The 17,103-nt window shown below is 44.6% G+C and overlaps 1 protein-coding gene across 2 annotated transcripts; it reads right to left on the bottom strand.

Annotated features, from left to right (window-relative positions):
• Nucleotides 1-3,838: 3,838 nt before the first annotated feature.
• On the bottom strand, nt 3,839-15,733 carry LOC113612914 (solute carrier family 2, facilitated glucose transporter member 3). Of its 2 annotated transcripts, XM_027093195.1 has the most exons (11): nt 15,574-15,733; nt 15,371-15,453; nt 13,897-13,989; nt 13,195-13,355; nt 12,106-12,346; nt 11,489-11,651; nt 11,017-11,204; nt 8,148-8,252; nt 7,677-7,778; nt 6,862-7,065; nt 3,839-6,317 (listed from the first exon to the last, which is right to left on the bottom strand). In XM_027093195.1, exons 4-11 carry the CDS (start codon nt 13,239-13,241, stop codon nt 6,105-6,107), a joined length of 1,263 nt encoding a protein of 420 aa, XP_026948996.1. In that variant the 5' UTR covers nt 13,242-13,355; nt 13,897-13,989; nt 15,371-15,453; nt 15,574-15,733; the 3' UTR covers nt 3,839-6,104. The 2 variants fall into 2 exon arrangements, with proteins under 2 accessions (XP_026948996.1, XP_026948995.1); XM_027093194.1 differs by lacking the exon at nt 15,371-15,453 and having other exon boundaries at nt 15,574-15,732.
• Nucleotides 15,734-17,103: the final 1,370 nt, after the last annotated feature.

Genomic DNA, 17,103 nt, shown 5'->3' with positions numbered 1-17,103 from the left:
CATTAATTGTGCCAGTTATCGATTTAGTGCCTCAGCTCCAAATTCGTCCTTCAAGACCTGTCTCGTGGGACTTCCCCGGTGGCTCAGTGGTTAAGAATCAGTCTGCCAAAGTAGGAGACACGGGTTCGAGCCCTGGTCCTTGAAGATCCCACATGCGGTAGAGCAGCAACTAAGCCCGTTCACCACAACTATTGAAGCCCGCACGCTTAGAGCCCGTGCTCCGCAACAAGAGAAGCCACCGCGATGAGAAGCCCGCGCACCGCAACGAAGAGTAGCCCCTGATCTCAGCAAATAGAGAAAGCCCGTGTGCAGCAACAGAGACCCAATACAGCCAAAAAAGAAGACCTGTCTTGTGGTAATGCATGGAATTCCATTTATTTACTTACTTATTTCTTCATTCATTCATTCATGCTGCGCTGGGTCTCCGTTGATGCGCACAGGATTCCTCTAGTTGCGGCGAGCGGGGGCTACTCTTCCCTGTGGTGCGTGGGGCTTCTCATCACGGTGGCTTCTCTTGTTGCGGAGCACGGGCTCTAGGCGCACGGGCTTCAGTGGTTGCGGCGCGTGGGCTCAGTAGTTGTGGTGCAGGGGCCTAGTTGCTCCGTGGCATGGCACGTGGGATCTTCCAGGACCAGGGATAGAACTCATGTTCCCTGCACTGGCAGGCAGATTCTTAAACCACTGCACCACCAGGGAAGTCCCTGGGATTCCCTTTAGATCATCTCTTAGCGCGTTGAGTGCAATCAAGTTTTCTCAGTAGATGGTGCTAGAAGGATATTGTAGAGGGAAGTGGGCTTCTGCTGGTTCCAGCGGCTACACCACAGATCAGCAGGGTGGATGAGCGAACATTTGGTGGTGTCCTGCCCCAGCCAAGCACGAAGAATGCAAGCTCCCTCAGCCACCTCATGGCCCCCGCCCACGTCTGGCAGTCGCTATTCACCCCAGGCCCCAGGCCTCTCACCTATTGGAGAGTTGTCGACTGCTTGCCTGAGGAATGCACACCAGCTCTGGCCTGTGTAATCTAGCAAACTCCTCTGTTAGCCAGTAGACTGCTACTATGCCTTTTCCAGTGAGATGTGAACCTCAGCTTTGGGGAGGTGGCCTCCCAAAGTTGTCCTTCCTTGGATACTCTCCCTCAGCCCTGGGATACCATATTGAGTTCTCTTCCATCATTTTTAACTTGTTCTTATCGTAGCCTGATTTTTTTTTTTTTTTTTTTTTTTTTAGTTAAACTTTCCCTGTTTAAGTCAATGTGTGGTTTTGGTCTTCTTCTTTATGTTTTTAGTTGTAGAAGTTTTGGTATTCTGATAGGAGCCAGATTGATATACTTAATAAAAATCAATTATATGTCAGGCAGTGTTCTAGGCATAACAAGACAAGGTACTTGCTTTTATGGAGCTTATCCTCTGCAGAGATTAACTAAACCCTAATCCACAAAGTAGACTCAGCCATACAAAATTCTGAGGCAGAATATTCCAAGCACGAGAGGATACATGTCAAGAACCTGAGTGATCATGAACTTGATGTACATGAGAACTAGAAAGACCAGTGGGGCTAAACTTCAGTGAGCAAAGAAAGTAACAAGAGCAAATCCTTTGAAGCAGCAAACCCTTTAGGCAAGGAAAGCAGAATTTAGTGTCAGGACAGTTATGAGAATGAATGCAAGCAGATACAAAAAGCTACACCAGGGTCATAAGAGTAAACTAGGCCATATGGTCACCCAGTTTATAGGCCACAGCAAAGAAGTCTGGGTACTATTTTTTTTTTTGCTTTTTTGTTACTCAAAAATCTCCATTTTTATTTCATTTATTTACTTATTTTTATTTTTTTGCCGCACCGTGTGGCTGGTGGGATCTCAGTTCCCCAACCAGGAATCAAACCCAGGCCTCTGCAATGAAAGCGCCAAATCCTAACAGCTAGACCACCGGGGAATTCCACCCCTAACAACAAAAAAATCTCCTTTTTAAAATTCAGCTCTCTCTGTTCTTTTGCCTTCAACACTCTTGATTTTCTGCTCCTCAATAAGGAAAGCATGCTTGATCCTGTCATGGACACATTTACCTCCCATGGACCCACCATAGGTCCTGCTGACATGCTTATTTATTTATTTATTTATGGCTGCGTTGGGTCTTTGTTGCTGCGCAGGGGCTTTCTCTAGTTGTGGCGAGCGGGGGCTACTCCTTGTAGTGGTGCACGGGCTTCTCATTGCAGTGGCCTCTCCCGTTGCACAGCACAGGCTCTAGGCGCGCAGCCTTCAGTAGTTGTGGCACACGGGCTTAGCTGCTCCGCGGCATGCGGGATCTTCCCGGACCAGGGCTCGAACCCCTGTCCCCTGCACTGGCAGGCGGATTCCCAACCACTGCACCACAAGGGAAGCCCCTGACATGCTTTTTCATTTTAGACGACCTTATAAAAAGTTTAGGTCTCACAGCACGAGCCCCTCAAAGTCAGCCTGGGCACACACTATATGTAGGTTTTGGGGTTCCAGATGGCCTAGTTTTGTTAGAGGCTGTTGTAGGACAGTCTAGGACGTACCTCAAACGCTGGGCCATTCTGCATGCCTCTAGATACCATCCCCTGGATACTATTTTAAGTGGAACTGGAAGGCTTTGGGCAGCGAGTGACATGATCTGATTTTAAAAGATCACTCTGATCATGTGAAGAATGAATTATAAGGAAGCAAAGGTGGAAAAAGGGAGCCAAGGCAACCACAATTTTGGGGAATACGGTGCACTCACTGGGGCTCTTTCAGGATAGCCAGGGTGTTTCATCCTTTCATCCCCTCTAACACACAGAGTACCACAGTGTAAGGACTATGTTGGGGGTAAAGAAGCCTTTATGGAGCTCCTGCCTGGGCTAGTAGAGATATCTGTAGTAAATGAATGGAAACTAGGGAAGGGAGTGTCAGAACTACATGAAAGGAAAGCATGGAGGTGTGGAGTGCCTGTAGTGGGTATGAGGCGTTATTTTCTGTTTTCTAATTATTTATTTATAACTAATTTTATTTTTATTTTTTATAACTCATAGCACTCTTATTTACAAAACAGAAACAGACTCACAGACTTCGAAAACAAATTTATGGTTACCAAAAGGGAAAGGTGGCGGGGAGGGGGACAAATGACGAGCTTGGGATGAACATACACACACTACTGTATATAAAATAGATAATCAACAAGGACCTACCGTTGAGCACAGGGAGCTCTACTCAATATTCTGCGATACCTAATCTGAAAAAGAATGGGGATATATATATATAGAGAGAGAATACATATGTATAACTGAATCACTTTACTGTACACCTGAAACTAACACAACACTGTTAATCAACAATACTCCAATATAAAATAAAAATTAAACAAAAAAAGAAAGAAATGGTGAATCGAAACGAAAGGTAGCAGGAACCTTGCCCCTGGAGGGGTTGTTAAGCCAGGGGACTGTTTTTCCTGTAGTCGACTGGAAGCTATTGAAGAATTTTTAAGCAGGACAGTGATTTAAATGTATATGTATATGTCATATGGATGCCCTGACATCAGTGTAGGATGAATTTTAGAGATTGAAGACTGGAGGAGAAAGGAAATAGGTAGGAGCATAAGAGAAAAATCAGAAGAATTCTCACTGGGGAAAGCAAGCAACATAATTTATTAAGTATGCAAGGCAATGCGCTAAGGCTTTTCCATTTCATCTGCATAATAAACAAGTATTGCTATTTTCATTTGTACGAGACTCTCGTAGAAGAAACTTACTTAAGGTTACAACAGGTACTGGGTGGCCACATTGGGATTAAAGCTGATTTTGTTGTCACAGGAAGGACCGAAACAAAACAAAAAAGCCAAGCCTGTGATGTTATATATACATTCAGAATTTTTATTTCAAAACAAAGAACCATAGTAACAATAATAGAAAATCCGTTTGGAAATTATTCACAATCTGGTCACTGAGAAATGGGAAGACCTCCACACTGCATGACTGCCGAGCCACTGGTTCTGAGGAGCCAGAGTGGAGGTGCAGTTAGAGGAAACTCAGCCGTTCCAGCAGAGCCCCACCCCACGGCTCTGTGAGTTTTTATCCAAAGGCTCAAGGACCAGAGGGAATGGTGAGAACTTAGAACCAAAATCCTGGCAACAGGCAAGGGTTTGGCTAAGGGGCCTGAAATATGTAAGCACCAAAGAGGGAGAGGGAGATCAAGCAACATATGAAAAAGGGAAGAAGGGCCCAATCTCCATTTCTAAAAATACTGGGTAACTGGATGGGCGTGGAGGTGTCCATGGCCTCTGGCAAGTGTAGACCCCTCCATCTCACCTAACTCTCTGAACCGCCCCGAATTTAGAAGCTTCAGTTTGTTTCTTACTGCCTTCAAGGAATGCCTCCCTCTCCCCTGTGACTCCCCTCCAGCACCCCCCAGAGGCACCGAGTCCCGGAGCATGGAGTGAGTCCTCCACTCTCAGTCTCAAAATTTAGGGAGTTCTCCCCTTCCTCTCCAAAAAGGAAAGGCAGCCAGGTAAGACTGAACTCTAAAGTTTGAAAGAAAACCATAGATTCTAATTCTACCCAGCAGAGGCAGTGCTATCGACATTCTATCCAAAAGGGGGCCTTAGGAACATAGAGGAAACAAGTTACCCATAAACTACTTCCACCCAGAGCAAGGTGACAGTGCACATACACTCACGCTCAAGTGTGGGCTCCACTGCACATCCACGCATACTGTCAAGTGTGGTCTGTGGGAAGGTTCAAGTCCCTGGAAGGACACTTGACATAATACTATGGTAACATGGTAACAAGGGTAACTTGACATGGTAACAGACATAAATGAGCATGAGATGACCCTAATGTAACAACATACTTCAACTGGATAATAATCTTTCTGGAAAAATCCTCTCCCAGAGCTGAGGTTACAAATTCCAAGGTAGCTATGCACATCTCTGAATTCTTTTAAAGCTATGGCTTAAAACAAAATAAAAATCAACATCTAAAATCTTCTAAAGAACAAACTGAAGAAATAACAAACCTCTACCAAGAACCAATATTTTGGCTTGTTCATTTGGAAGGCTCTCCCACCAGATGATAGGAGTATTAAAAAAAAAAAAAAGTGAGTTCACTACAAAGAAGCCGTTTGGTCCAGTGAGGGGAGAGAGGATTTCTAGAAATAACCATCCCTTCTCTGGACTCCATCCAAAATTAGAACCCATCAACTACCATTAACTACAATGCCCATCTTAGTGATAATCCTAGATTTCAAGTAATACTACATATAATCTTAAACAAAGGAAAAAGTTCCAAAGGAACTAATAGCTTCTTCATACAGGCACATGACTTTTCTGAGATTTGAGTTTTCACCTGAAGGACAGAAATTGTTAAGAGGCAACGTGCAAACCTCACGCACCACGTCATACACCCTCCAACAATGCATCACATTTCTCCCTGAATTTGTCCCTTCTTATTGCACCCTAACCTCTTCGGTATTAAATCTTCCACCCCATAACCTCTTTTTTTTTTTTCCCCCATAACCTCTTTAAGCACCTCCCTCTAACCTCAATTTCCTCATGCTTTTATTATTTGGTAAAATTACTTTATACTTACAAAAATAAATATTTATGCAATAAAACCAGAAGATCAAATAAATAAAACTCAAGTTAGTTTGCTCTGCAGAGCCGTATGGAAGTGAGGAAGACGGTCTTATGGAATCCCTCTCTGCCCTCCACATTCTTACGTGTATCTGCTTCCTGGTAAGTCGAGGTCGGAGGAACTGCAGCCTCATGCCCACTCCCCTAGATGCCCTCGAGAGGCAATAGTAGAGCCTAAGGGAGCAGGAGCTGGCAGAGTTGTCATATGCCAAGCAGCCAATCCCTCCTGAAATGAAGGCAGGTTCCCTTGGTCTCTCCTGAACAGAAGAGATTGTCCAAGAAATTAAAATTTTAAAAGCCTTTGAAGATAACAACTAACCCCAGCATTGGGATCCTCTGAGCGCCCAAGGGTGTGTGGGATGAGAAAAGAATTGAGTAGCAGCATTCAGAAACGGTCCTGGGTTACAACCTGATGAGGTCTCTCCCCTGCTTAGGGAGAGGTTGCTTTTTCATGACAGGAGGGAGGTGGGAAGGAGGCACTGCTTAGACGTTGGTGTCCTTCGTGGGCTGGATGCTGTTCATCTCCACGATGGGACCTTTCTCACCTCGGTTACCCGCCGGCACCGGCCCTTCAAAGGCTCGTGTAATTTCCTCAAAAGTCCTGCCACGAGTCTCAGGGACTTTGAAGAAGGTGAAGACCCAGAAGATGACAAGGAAACCCGTGAAGATAATGAAAACGTAGGGTCCTAAATAGAACTAGGGAAAGGCCACAAAACAAGGAGAGTCGGTGTCAAAATCTGGTTGCTGATAAACTCCAGTTTCCCTCGCAATCGTTATTTCCAATGGGCCTGAAGCCATAACCCTTCTAAGACTTCATGAAGACAGTAAGGTTTCTTCAGAGACTTGTTTATGATTTCATTGGTAGCTTACTATATTTCTCTGCAATTTTTTGTCATTCCTTTTCCGAGTCATTGAAGTTAGCCGTTTCCAAATACCTATTGAGTTATTTTAGGCCTTCTGATTATGAGTTTTAAGATCTGGGTTTCTGAAAGACTCATGGGAACTGGGAATGCCTTCTAGATGTCCACGGCTGGTTCCTTTACTTAACAAATCAGCTCTAGGCCATCTTATAATAGGACCCACCTCATCATCAACATCATAAAGCCATTAAGGCTAAGCCAGATGATGGATTTTAAATACTGGTTTGGAATCCTAAGGCTTATTATTACCATTCTGTTTCTAGGCAGAACTATGTATTCGCTGGTCTCGAGATGGGCTGGGTGAGTTTTAGGTTACTTACTGCAGCTGAGGGGAAGAGCAGTCCAACCAAGAAGTTGGAGGTCCAGTTGGAACAGCCAGCCACTGCCATGGCAGCCGGGCGGGGTCCCTGGCTGAAGAGTTCAGCCACAATAAACCAGGGGATGGGGCCTGGGCCAATTTCAAAGAAGGCCACGAAGAGTAAGATGGCCCCAATACAGATAAAGCTCATCCAACCGTAATTATCCTACGAGAAGGGAACAAAGGAAAGTTAGTATCAGAGAAAGCAGGCCCCAGGCAGCATCCAGCTCCCCAGAGATGAGCACTGACTGATAATGAAAAGTTCCTTCCGTCCCGCGGTATAAAGGAGTTACTGGACCTAGAAGCCTTAGGTCCTTGTTTCTTTCTTCTTTTTTTGTTTTGGTCTCACCATACGGCATGGGGTATCTTAGTTCCCCCACCAGGGATTGAACCCGTGCCCCCTGCACTGAGAGTGCAGAGTCTTAACCACTGGACCGCCAGGGAAGTCCTAGAAGCCTCGGGTCTTTGAAACCTAGCAGTGTGATCACAAGTGTCATTCTGCACTGAGACCATCTTATGAGCTGTAAAAGGGGAATAATGACCTCAAGGTTTCTTTAAGAATTAGATGAGATAATGTATTTTACAAACTATATGTTATATAGATATAGGGATTATAGCAATTTAATCATCTATCTCTGCTAATCCACTTGTCTTAAAACTCTGGGCATGTTGCCTCTCCCAAATGTCATTTGTATGATCTCCAAACCTCAACTACCCACCCCCTCACCTTTCCGCACCACCCCCTTCCCACCCCCTTCCTTCGCAAAGAAGACTCACCTTTAATAACAAAGAAATCGTCATGAGGACGGAACAAAAAGCCATCCCTCCGAGGCCTATCAGGTGTAGCGTCCTCCTCCCTGCCTTTTCTACCAGGAACACCTAAAAGAATAAAAAAGAAATATCTGCATTCCCTTTCATGAAAACAACTATATGAGCTCTGGAACCTGCCTGACGAACAGCAGGCTACCTGCTATAGTTACACTTGCTCTCTTCCAGCGTCAAGTTAAAAGCACCCAACAGAATCCCCTCTATACTTCCTCTTGCCCATCCATTCCCTATGTGTTTGAAGAGTGAAGACTGTCTTACCCATTACCCATTCAATAGCCCTTTTCCCCCAAAAGGAATTAAAGGAGAAAAAGTTTAACTAAATGACGGAAGGGGGGTGTGGAAGGACATGCAACCCATCCTTGAACGTGTGTAGCAAGAATTCTTCTTCCACCTCAACAATGATCAAAACATCCAACTTACAGAAACCACAGTGAAGATGGTATTAACCACGCCTGCACCAATAGTGGCGTAGATCGGCTCCTTGACACCTGCATCTTGGAAGATTCCTGTCGAGTAATAGAACACCTAACAGGGAACAAAAGATGCAACTGTGAAATACAATTGTGCATAGCAGTTACATGGAACCCTCCAAAAAATCAACTCAGAAAAGTCCCAGAAGTTAAGGAGTACTTCCCAGGGATTTTGTTCAATCACGGTATCTTTTCCGCAAACAATGATCTTCTGTTATCTTATCTCTATTCTCTTCTTCAGTCGTCTTCAATTCTAGCTACTTATTTCCACTTTTTTTTCCTTCTAACTATGCTTCTTCTTACTGCTCCATTTAGCCTCTTCCTTAAGTTTACTTTAGTAACTTACATATAAAGGCTTAAGTCCCTTTAAGTTTTTCAATTACACTTTTCCAATAGACTTACTCCAACTCCCACCCCGACCAACAATGACAGGCATTGATGTCTCCACTTGATAGTGAAGAAACTGAAGAGTAACCTCAGCCTGATCGTGATTTAGAAGCAGAACTTGGGCTGGAATTCCAGGGACTAGGTCTTTGCAAGTGTTTTACAAACTAACACCAGCTATTATTTTAATTGAATAGACACTATTAAATAAACTACAATTTAATGTATACTATTTTTATTATTTGCTCACCACTGTGCTAATACGTAGGGCTGCTGCAACTACCACAGCTAAAGAGATGTCAAAACACTGGTCTCAGACCTCAAGATAACAAGGGAACAGGATCTAGATGGCTCAGTCCCTCAGGTTTGGTTTAGGGGTTTATGATTTCACCCAGAGTACCTGCCCTCGTAGCAGCCAGTATTCATCAGACTTTTTGATGAACATATGCTTCGACAATGGGAGTGACCGTCTCCAGAAACAAGTCGTCAAATCCCTACAACCTAAGATAGAAACTATGTATATTTTCCAAAATAAGATTCAGGCTGAGCTCTTGGAAACTGAGATATGGGGTGTCATCCTCATTGAAAACTGCTGCTCTAGGAGAGAAGCATGGAATTAAAAAAAAAAAAAAAAAAATCGAAGAATATTTAATAATATAAAGCTTGTGAGGAAAGACGTTTGAACAGTTAAAACCAGAGATGAACAGCTATGCCAATTCTCTTCCTTATATAAAAGCTCACATGTCAAAAACCTAACACGTTATATGCTCATCTCAAGCAAACTTCTTACAGTAAAATCTTGCTGCCTGGCGCCATGGAGCTAGGCCACATCATCTTACCTGAAGGCAGTTTACTCTGCTGGGTAAACACTATCCAGCCTCTTACCCCCTCTGCCTTTAAGGGAAATTAGAAAACATCCTTTGTTCAAAGGTAGGTTGGAAAACTGACTTTCACACACCATTTCCTGAAAGGGCGGAGATAGGGGCTGGGCGATGGGTAGGTCCTACCAGCAGAGCACTCATCTATCATTTGTAACTTTCCCGGGGTGGTCTTTTTCTGATCCTGTTTTGCAGGGCTTCGACTCGGGGGAGGCAAGCAGGCGCCTGGGGTATAGAATTGAAGAAGGCGGTCCTTCTCAGGACACGTCTTGTATCTGGACACCTCACCTCACCTTTCCAGTCCCAGCCTCGCTGTTCTGGAAAGTCTTGAGAGTATATTTGAATTACAGTGGTTTTTCAAATGTGGAAATTGGAGATTGATATCCATCAAAACCACCTGAGAGGATTTTTCAAACTATCTTTCCTCCCAAGGTCTGATATGACAGCCTCTGAGTCCTCAGGAGATGCACTGCGATTTCAAACACAAGTATCCTTGTGGTGCGTTAGGCAGAAAAGGCTAAGGACAGACTTTGTATTTTGAGTTATCATGTGTTTTGCAAAACGCTTTGTCACAAAACGATTTGATCACACTGATCACATTACGATGGGAAACCCTCAGGGCGTGAACCAGTACTTAGAAGGGGGACAGGGGTGGGTGTTCTTCATATCCAAATATTTTATCTGCAGAAGGACAGGTGTAGGAATACCCTCTCTGCCCACAACCAAAACTCAAGAGCAGAAGCTGATTTTTGCATAGAACACAATGGCTACCTGCCCACTGCTAGCTTGCATTTTGCCTCACACTTAACTATCATAGTCACTATTCTAAGTTGTAAAAAATATAGAGAATGATAAGCCCAGCTCACTCTGAGGTTGCCTGTGTGCCCACACACCTCCTAATTGCTCCCCAGGGCTTTACACTGATTTTAAATTGTACAGTCCTGGGAAAAAACCCAAGGTATATCAACTCTCAGATCTGCTTTGATTATATGGCTTACGTTATCACTGATAACATCATGTAATAAGACAGATCAGAGTTAAAGAGGACTGAAAATTTTTAAAATGAGTGGTCAAAGAAAGAGGATTAATAAAAATTGACAAATTGTGATACTCTGTATATTAAAAACAAAATCTGGAAGAGGACAAACGTTAACTATAAGTTCCAAGGCTAAGGGTGACAAACTTTTAGCTGATTCTCTCATCTTTCCACATGGAAAACATGTACTATAGATAATTTTAAGAAATAGGAATTCCCTGGCAGTCCAGTGGTTAGGGCTCCATGCTTCCACTACAAGGGGCATGGGTTTGATCCCTGGTTGGGGAACTAAGATCCAACCAAAAAAATTTAAAAATAAACAAATAAAAATGAAAAAATTAAAAAAAAAAAACGAAATGGAAACCTGGGTAAAGAGCATGTTTTGAGAGGCTGCTCTGTGGCAAGTATTGTGAGGGACCCCTGGATATAAAAGAAGGTGAGCAACCAATGCTATTCACCTCTGGTCAGGTGTTTTAAGTGGAATATTGTAGGACACGTTTGACAGACAAGTGGGCACTCACAGCGTTGATCCCCGAGAGCTGCTGAGAGAGCTGGAGCATGATGGAGATGAGGATGGGCTGTCGGTAGCTGGGGGCTCGGAAGAGTTCCACCACAGTGACTTTTTTTTCCTGTGCCATCCTTATACTCTCATCTTTCATCTCCTGGATGTCCTGAGCCACATCCTGGGTGCCCCACAATCGCTGGAGAACTGGTGAAAAGCATGAAGAGGAAAGGTTAATGGTAAGGCGCTGTCCCGAATTCTTTTTCCCCATGAGACGGATGGGAAGAAGCCGCCCAGATGAGCCCTGCATCTGGCGGCTCAACCAGCATCTGGCTTTAACTCGCCTTCTCACCCCATCCTTCAGGGGCTGCAAGTTTCTGACTTAAGCATAATCAGACAGGGAAAGATGACGAAAACCAGATCTAATGTCCTCATCCTAAAACAAACCAAAAGCCTAAGGTTCCTACAGTGAAGGTGTGAAGGGTACTCACTCTCCTTAGCGCTCTCCTCTTCCTTTCTGTTAATGAGCAAGAATCTAGGACTTTCAGGGCAAAATGGAAGGGCAGCACATTGGAGGATGGCTGGGATGATGGTGAAGCCCAAGAGCAGCGGCCAGAGCTCTTTAGTCCCCAAGATGTTTTTTAGACCAAAGATCTAGAAACCAGACAAAGACAATACTATAAATTCCATACTGTACAGGCTACAAGTTGATTTTAAAAAAATGTTCAGAAGATCATCTGTTCTTTCATCACGGGAAAAGATAGTCTCTTCTACTTTTTCTACCCTGCCTGCTTCCTTAGCTGTCTGTGAACTATAGTAATATTAATTAATGTCTGAAACATATATAGTTGAATGTGTGCCAGACGTTCTTTTTTTCAATTGAAGTATAGTTGATTTACAATGTTGTGTTAATTACCGCTGTACAGCACAGTGATTCGGTTATGCATATATATATATATATATTTAAAGAAATATATATTCTTTTCCATTATGGTTTATCATAGGATATTGAAGACAGTTCTCTGTGCCAGACATTCTCTTGACTGTCTTCTCTATGTAAATTCATTTAATGAGTTGTGAAACTAACACTCAGTAAGTTCTAGAGTACCTGGGCCACCAGAATCCCAATAACGATGCCCAGCTGGTTGAGAGTGCCAAAGGCCCCCCGCAGGGCCGTGGGAGATATCTCTCCAATGTACATGGGCACGAATCCTGTGCAGAGTCCACAGAAGAGGCCAATAACCAGTCGGCCCAGGATCAGCATTTCAAATGACTCCGCTATTTTGCAGAACCCCATAAGGCAGCCACCAGCGATGGCCAACAGGTTGACAATAAGCATTGAATTGCGCCTGAAAGATTAAACAAAAACAAGTGAAGTTAGCAAAACAGACCTGATCCCCCCCTTCTTTCCTAATCATTCTACTCTTCTCCAGGCTCACATATCTTTTGGTCTAATTTTTCCACTTTCTAGTATCAGAACATATCTGGTTGGGATAATCAAGATCAATGGTTCTTACACCTCAGTATGCATAACACTCACCTAAAGAATTTGTTTAAGATTCTCCCCTCTACGTCCTAGCTGTAGGCTAGAATTTTAGCAAGCACTTTAAGGCCAGTTGTTCTCAAAGTGGTCCACAAACTAACAGCATCAGCTAGAAATTTGCTAGAAATTAAAATTATCCCACCCTACCCCAGAGTAATTATTAGGCCTGAATCTGGGTTGGAGCCCAGCAATCTGTGGGACTAGTTTTCCCTTGATGGGAATTTGAGGTTCTCTCATTCAAATGCATCTTCACCTCCCTGCTCTAAGCCTCAATTCTTGTCCTCAATGCAACCAGTATAGACCCCTTCCTTGCCCAGCTTCTGATCAAGACCTGCCAAACTGGGACTTCCCTGGTGGCGCAGTGGTTAAGAATCCGCCTGCCAATGCAGGGAGCACAGGTTCAAGCCCTGGTCTGGCAGGATTCCACATGCCACGGAGCAGCTAAGCCCGTGCACCACAACTACTGAAGCCCGCACGTCACAGCTACTGAAGCCCACGCACCTAGAGCCTGAGCTCCGCAACAAAAGAAGCCACTGCAGTGAGAAGCGCGCGCACAGCAACGAAGAGTAGTCCTCGCTCACCACAACTAGAGAAAGTCTGCGTGCAGCAGCCAAAACCCAACTCAGCCAAAAAAAAAAAAAAAAGTATTAATACCTGCCAAACCGGTTGACAAAGAGTCCAACAGAAAAGGAGCCAACCATACCACCAACGGAGAAGATGGCCACAGACAAGGACCACAGGGACGTGAGTACCACCTCAGAGGGAGGGTTTTTGAACCTCTCTTGCAAAGTGTAATTGAGATAGTCCTTTATGATCTGCAAATTAAAATGGTTGGTGGGAGAAGAGACGGTTACAACTGGAAGAGAAAAGAAACAAACATTGGGGATCTTCCCCTCCCTACGAGAACAGCATTACAGTTACTTTCTAGGTAGCGGATCAAGGGAATAAATAGATGGCAATGGATGAGACAGGTAACACTGGAGTTAATGTTACCGGCTCTGAAAAGAATAATTTTTTATTTGTCCTGAAAATTCCAGTAGGTAGTAGTACTGATGTACTCTTGTTTGGTGACTATCCCAGCCACCCTCCCACCCTGAGACTTTGTAACTAACCCCTAAGAGATAATAAAGGAAGTGTGTCACCGTAGGGTGAGAGGAAGAATGGGTACAGTCCAGGGTACAGGGAGCCCCTGAGCCTTTTGCCTTGATCAATGATTCAAATAGACCCCCACCAATGTCATTCCCCCTCTAGGTCTTAGCCAAGCTACCTACCAAGTGTGTCTAAACTTGTTAATTCTGGAAACACTACCTAAAGGAATAATTATCCTATTCCAAACTCTAGCTGCCTGGCACTCACCTCCTCAGGAGCATTGATGACTCCAGTGTTGTAGCCAAACTGGAAAGAGCCTATTGTAGCAATCGTGATGGCAAAGATCAGAGGGGCGGTGACCTGGAGGGGGGGAGGGAGGAGAGAAGAAACAGTCAAAACTCTTGATGGATGGTTGCCTCTTATTAAGAAGATGTATATATCAGAAGAACTCAGCCTGTGAGCGGTATGAAAACAACAAAAACTTAACGATTTAGGTAATGAATGAGGAACACGAAAGAACTGAAGAGCTTATCTGGAAATACATGGGTGAGCATGCAGAGTAAACTTGGGGAAAGTGGCAAGAGAATTTGAGAAAAGGGAGAAGTTAAGATAACTGGGTTAGTCGGTTTGGAAGCATTCAGAAAACAGCCCCAGGTAAGAGCAAGCATAGAACTGTGCTCAGGAATAGAAAAAATTGTGAGGGCACAGTAAAATGCCTTAGGATTGCTAAGAACAATTGACTCTGGAAACAGCTAGATCCAGCGTATGCTCACCCGTACCCCAGATTCCACAGAAGCCCGAGTACTGGTGGTGTGTCGTCATCACCAGGCTGGTCTTAACTGCATCACGTAATCTACAGGATCAACCTACTGTATCCTTGGTCCCATCTGAAATTCTTCCCGTTCACTTAATAATGTACTGTTATCCCCCACCCACCCACCAGGGGGCGAGCACAAGCTCACGCCCAACCCCAGATGGAGACATTTTGTTAGGGGCTGTGCAGTAATCCACCCAGTCATCACTCACCTTGCTGGGAATAATTCCAGTGGGCGTGATCTTACTTTCCACCTCAAGGTAGCTCACTTTTTACGCCTGAGAACCCCAACCCCTCCTCACCTTAAACTCCTTCCCTCTCAGGTCAGACAGTGGCAGGCCAGGAGTTTCAGTTCCCCAAATTGACCTTGCCTCCCAGGCATCTAGTACCCCTGAAGCCCCGCCAGGGCACCGCGTTCTGTTTAATCCTCTCCTTTTAGTAAAAACCTCTTCTTTTTCTCTCATCATTTACTATTCTTGAGGGCCTTCCCACTTTTTCATCCCTTCTCTTATTTTATTTTCAAGTAAGTTACCTTAGTGAATGAAAATACCTTTCTCCCTACAAATACTGCATCCATAACACAATAATACATTAAAATATCGTGCACTCACAATCGACCACAACAGGAAGGACAACTGGAATTCTCTCTCCTTAGTATCCAGGGAATCCCATAGGTCATAGAACAGATGGCTGGACACCGACCCAGGCCCCAAAACAAATCTCAGGTCCTTTCAAGGTCTAAGGCGTCCAGAGAAATCCTCTTGCTGGTTCTCAGACCCACACTCGTAATCAACACAACCAAGCAGCCCCTGATCCCCTGAACACTCAACCGGTTTCATCCTCACATTCTCAGTAGCCTGTAATTGTATTAAAGAAAAAAAAAAAAAAAGAGAAACAAACACAACTTCTCCAGGTGACTTTCCCTACCACAGGAAGGTGAATCAAACAGGGATAAATCCTTTATAGGAAATGACATCCAAAGAGAACTGGTGGAACTGTGGCACTGCAGGCTGGGGAAGAAATGGAAAGGCTCTAAGATGGCTAGGAAGAGAGCACAGCCATCACCATTAAGGCTTGCCTTTCGGAGCGTACCCCAAACAAGCAAAAACCAGTAACTGTATCGTTCTTACCTTCGCTGTCCCCATGGCCCTAAATTAATTCCTTTCAATCTTCAATAAAGATCTGGAAGTGGGATTCCAGAGACCCCTCTTCCAGCCAACAAAACCTCCAAAATGTCCTTCTCAGCAGCAAGTTTTCAGGCAGGTCCTCGGTACCGCTCCAACGTCTCCTCACGCACCCTTAGGATGGGCACCTACTTATAAGCTCCGCAAAGGGCGGAGCCTGGGCGACAAGCCCCCAGCCCCACCCCGCCCCCGCCCCCAGTGATCTTCGGACCTCCCGGAATTTTGTGACCTCAAGCTCTGCCCCCACCCTAGACCACACCCCCCCATCTCTTTAAAACCACATCCCCCCCCCCCCCTCCCCCGTGTTTTTTTTTTTTTTTTTTTCGAAGCTCGTCCTCCTTTCCTCTTCTAAGAGCAGCTACAGCCTCTTAGTTTCACAGACAAAAATGCTACCAGAAAAGCCTGGAGGGAGGGCAGATACACTTTATTTTTTGCTCTCGCAAGTGCTCAGAACTGAATCAATCCGTAAAGAGATGAGGATAAGCGCTATCTATATAAGGAAAGTCGAGTGGGTGCTACTATATGAGAGTTAACGTTGGTTGACGGAGTGTAAACTGAAACTATTCCTAATCCTATGAATTTATCAGCTGCTCTTTGATTGTAGGCTGTGTCTACAATCTTGAAGGGGAGGGAAGGACAGTCTGAGAGAAGGAAAGCGAGTGAAGGAAGAATTGGAAGAATTTTTGGCTCTACTTGTCCTCTGATGAGCATACTGTCTCCTGGGAGAAAACCTGAGTGTCTAGGAGCCAAACCAACTCTCCTGGGCAGCAGAAAGGAGAGAATCCGCTGCCCATGGGACACAATCCAAACTCCTGAAAATACGGCATTCACCAACGCCCCACCCATTCTGAATTCTACCCATTCTGCAGTATTTTGCCTCTAGTCTCGGGTTTACAGTACCTAGAGAGAGGGAAATGATCAAATTCCGTTCAACAGGTATTTGCGGAGCACATACTACCCATCAGACGGATTCATCAGTATATGGGACACAAAAGTCCTGGCCCTCAAGGAATTTATGGTGCTTCCCTTCTGCCACTTAAAACATTAAAAAGGGACGAGGCCAACTGATTCTTACACAACTGGAGTTAATTAGCAATATCCTATTCCTTCTGGGCTGTGAATTTCTTGAAAGAAAAGGGTGAGATAAATATCTGATTTCTAAGCCATACAAGCAAAGCGAGCAAGATTGAGTAGGAAAGACAGGTAAGAAAACTGTGAGCACAGGAAGATGAAGGAAAATAAAAGGAGAGAGAAGTGCTCCCGTGTGAGAGTTAACGAAGGAGGACGAGTTCGTCGTAGGTAGAGCTGGGTGGCTTTGCTGGGGGGAAACATCAGTAGTCAAATTCCTAATGCCTGTTAATCTGTAGCCTAGCAGGCCCTGCAGGGGAAGGGCGGGTGGGGTGCGACAAGCCGGTAAAGAGGTAGAATTATGCGAGAGGAGCCACTGAAGAAAGTGCACCTTCCCTTGGGGTTTTG

This window comes from Aethalodelphis obliquidens, unplaced genomic scaffold (assembly GCF_003676395.1).
Source record: "Aethalodelphis obliquidens isolate GAN/ISIS:26980383/991018 unplaced genomic scaffold, ASM367639v1 scaffold83, whole genome shotgun sequence".
NCBI lineage: Eukaryota > Metazoa > Chordata > Mammalia > Artiodactyla > Delphinidae > Aethalodelphis > Aethalodelphis obliquidens.
The sequence above is the reverse complement of the archived record's forward strand: the minus strand, read 5'-3'. Positions and strand labels throughout refer to the sequence as shown.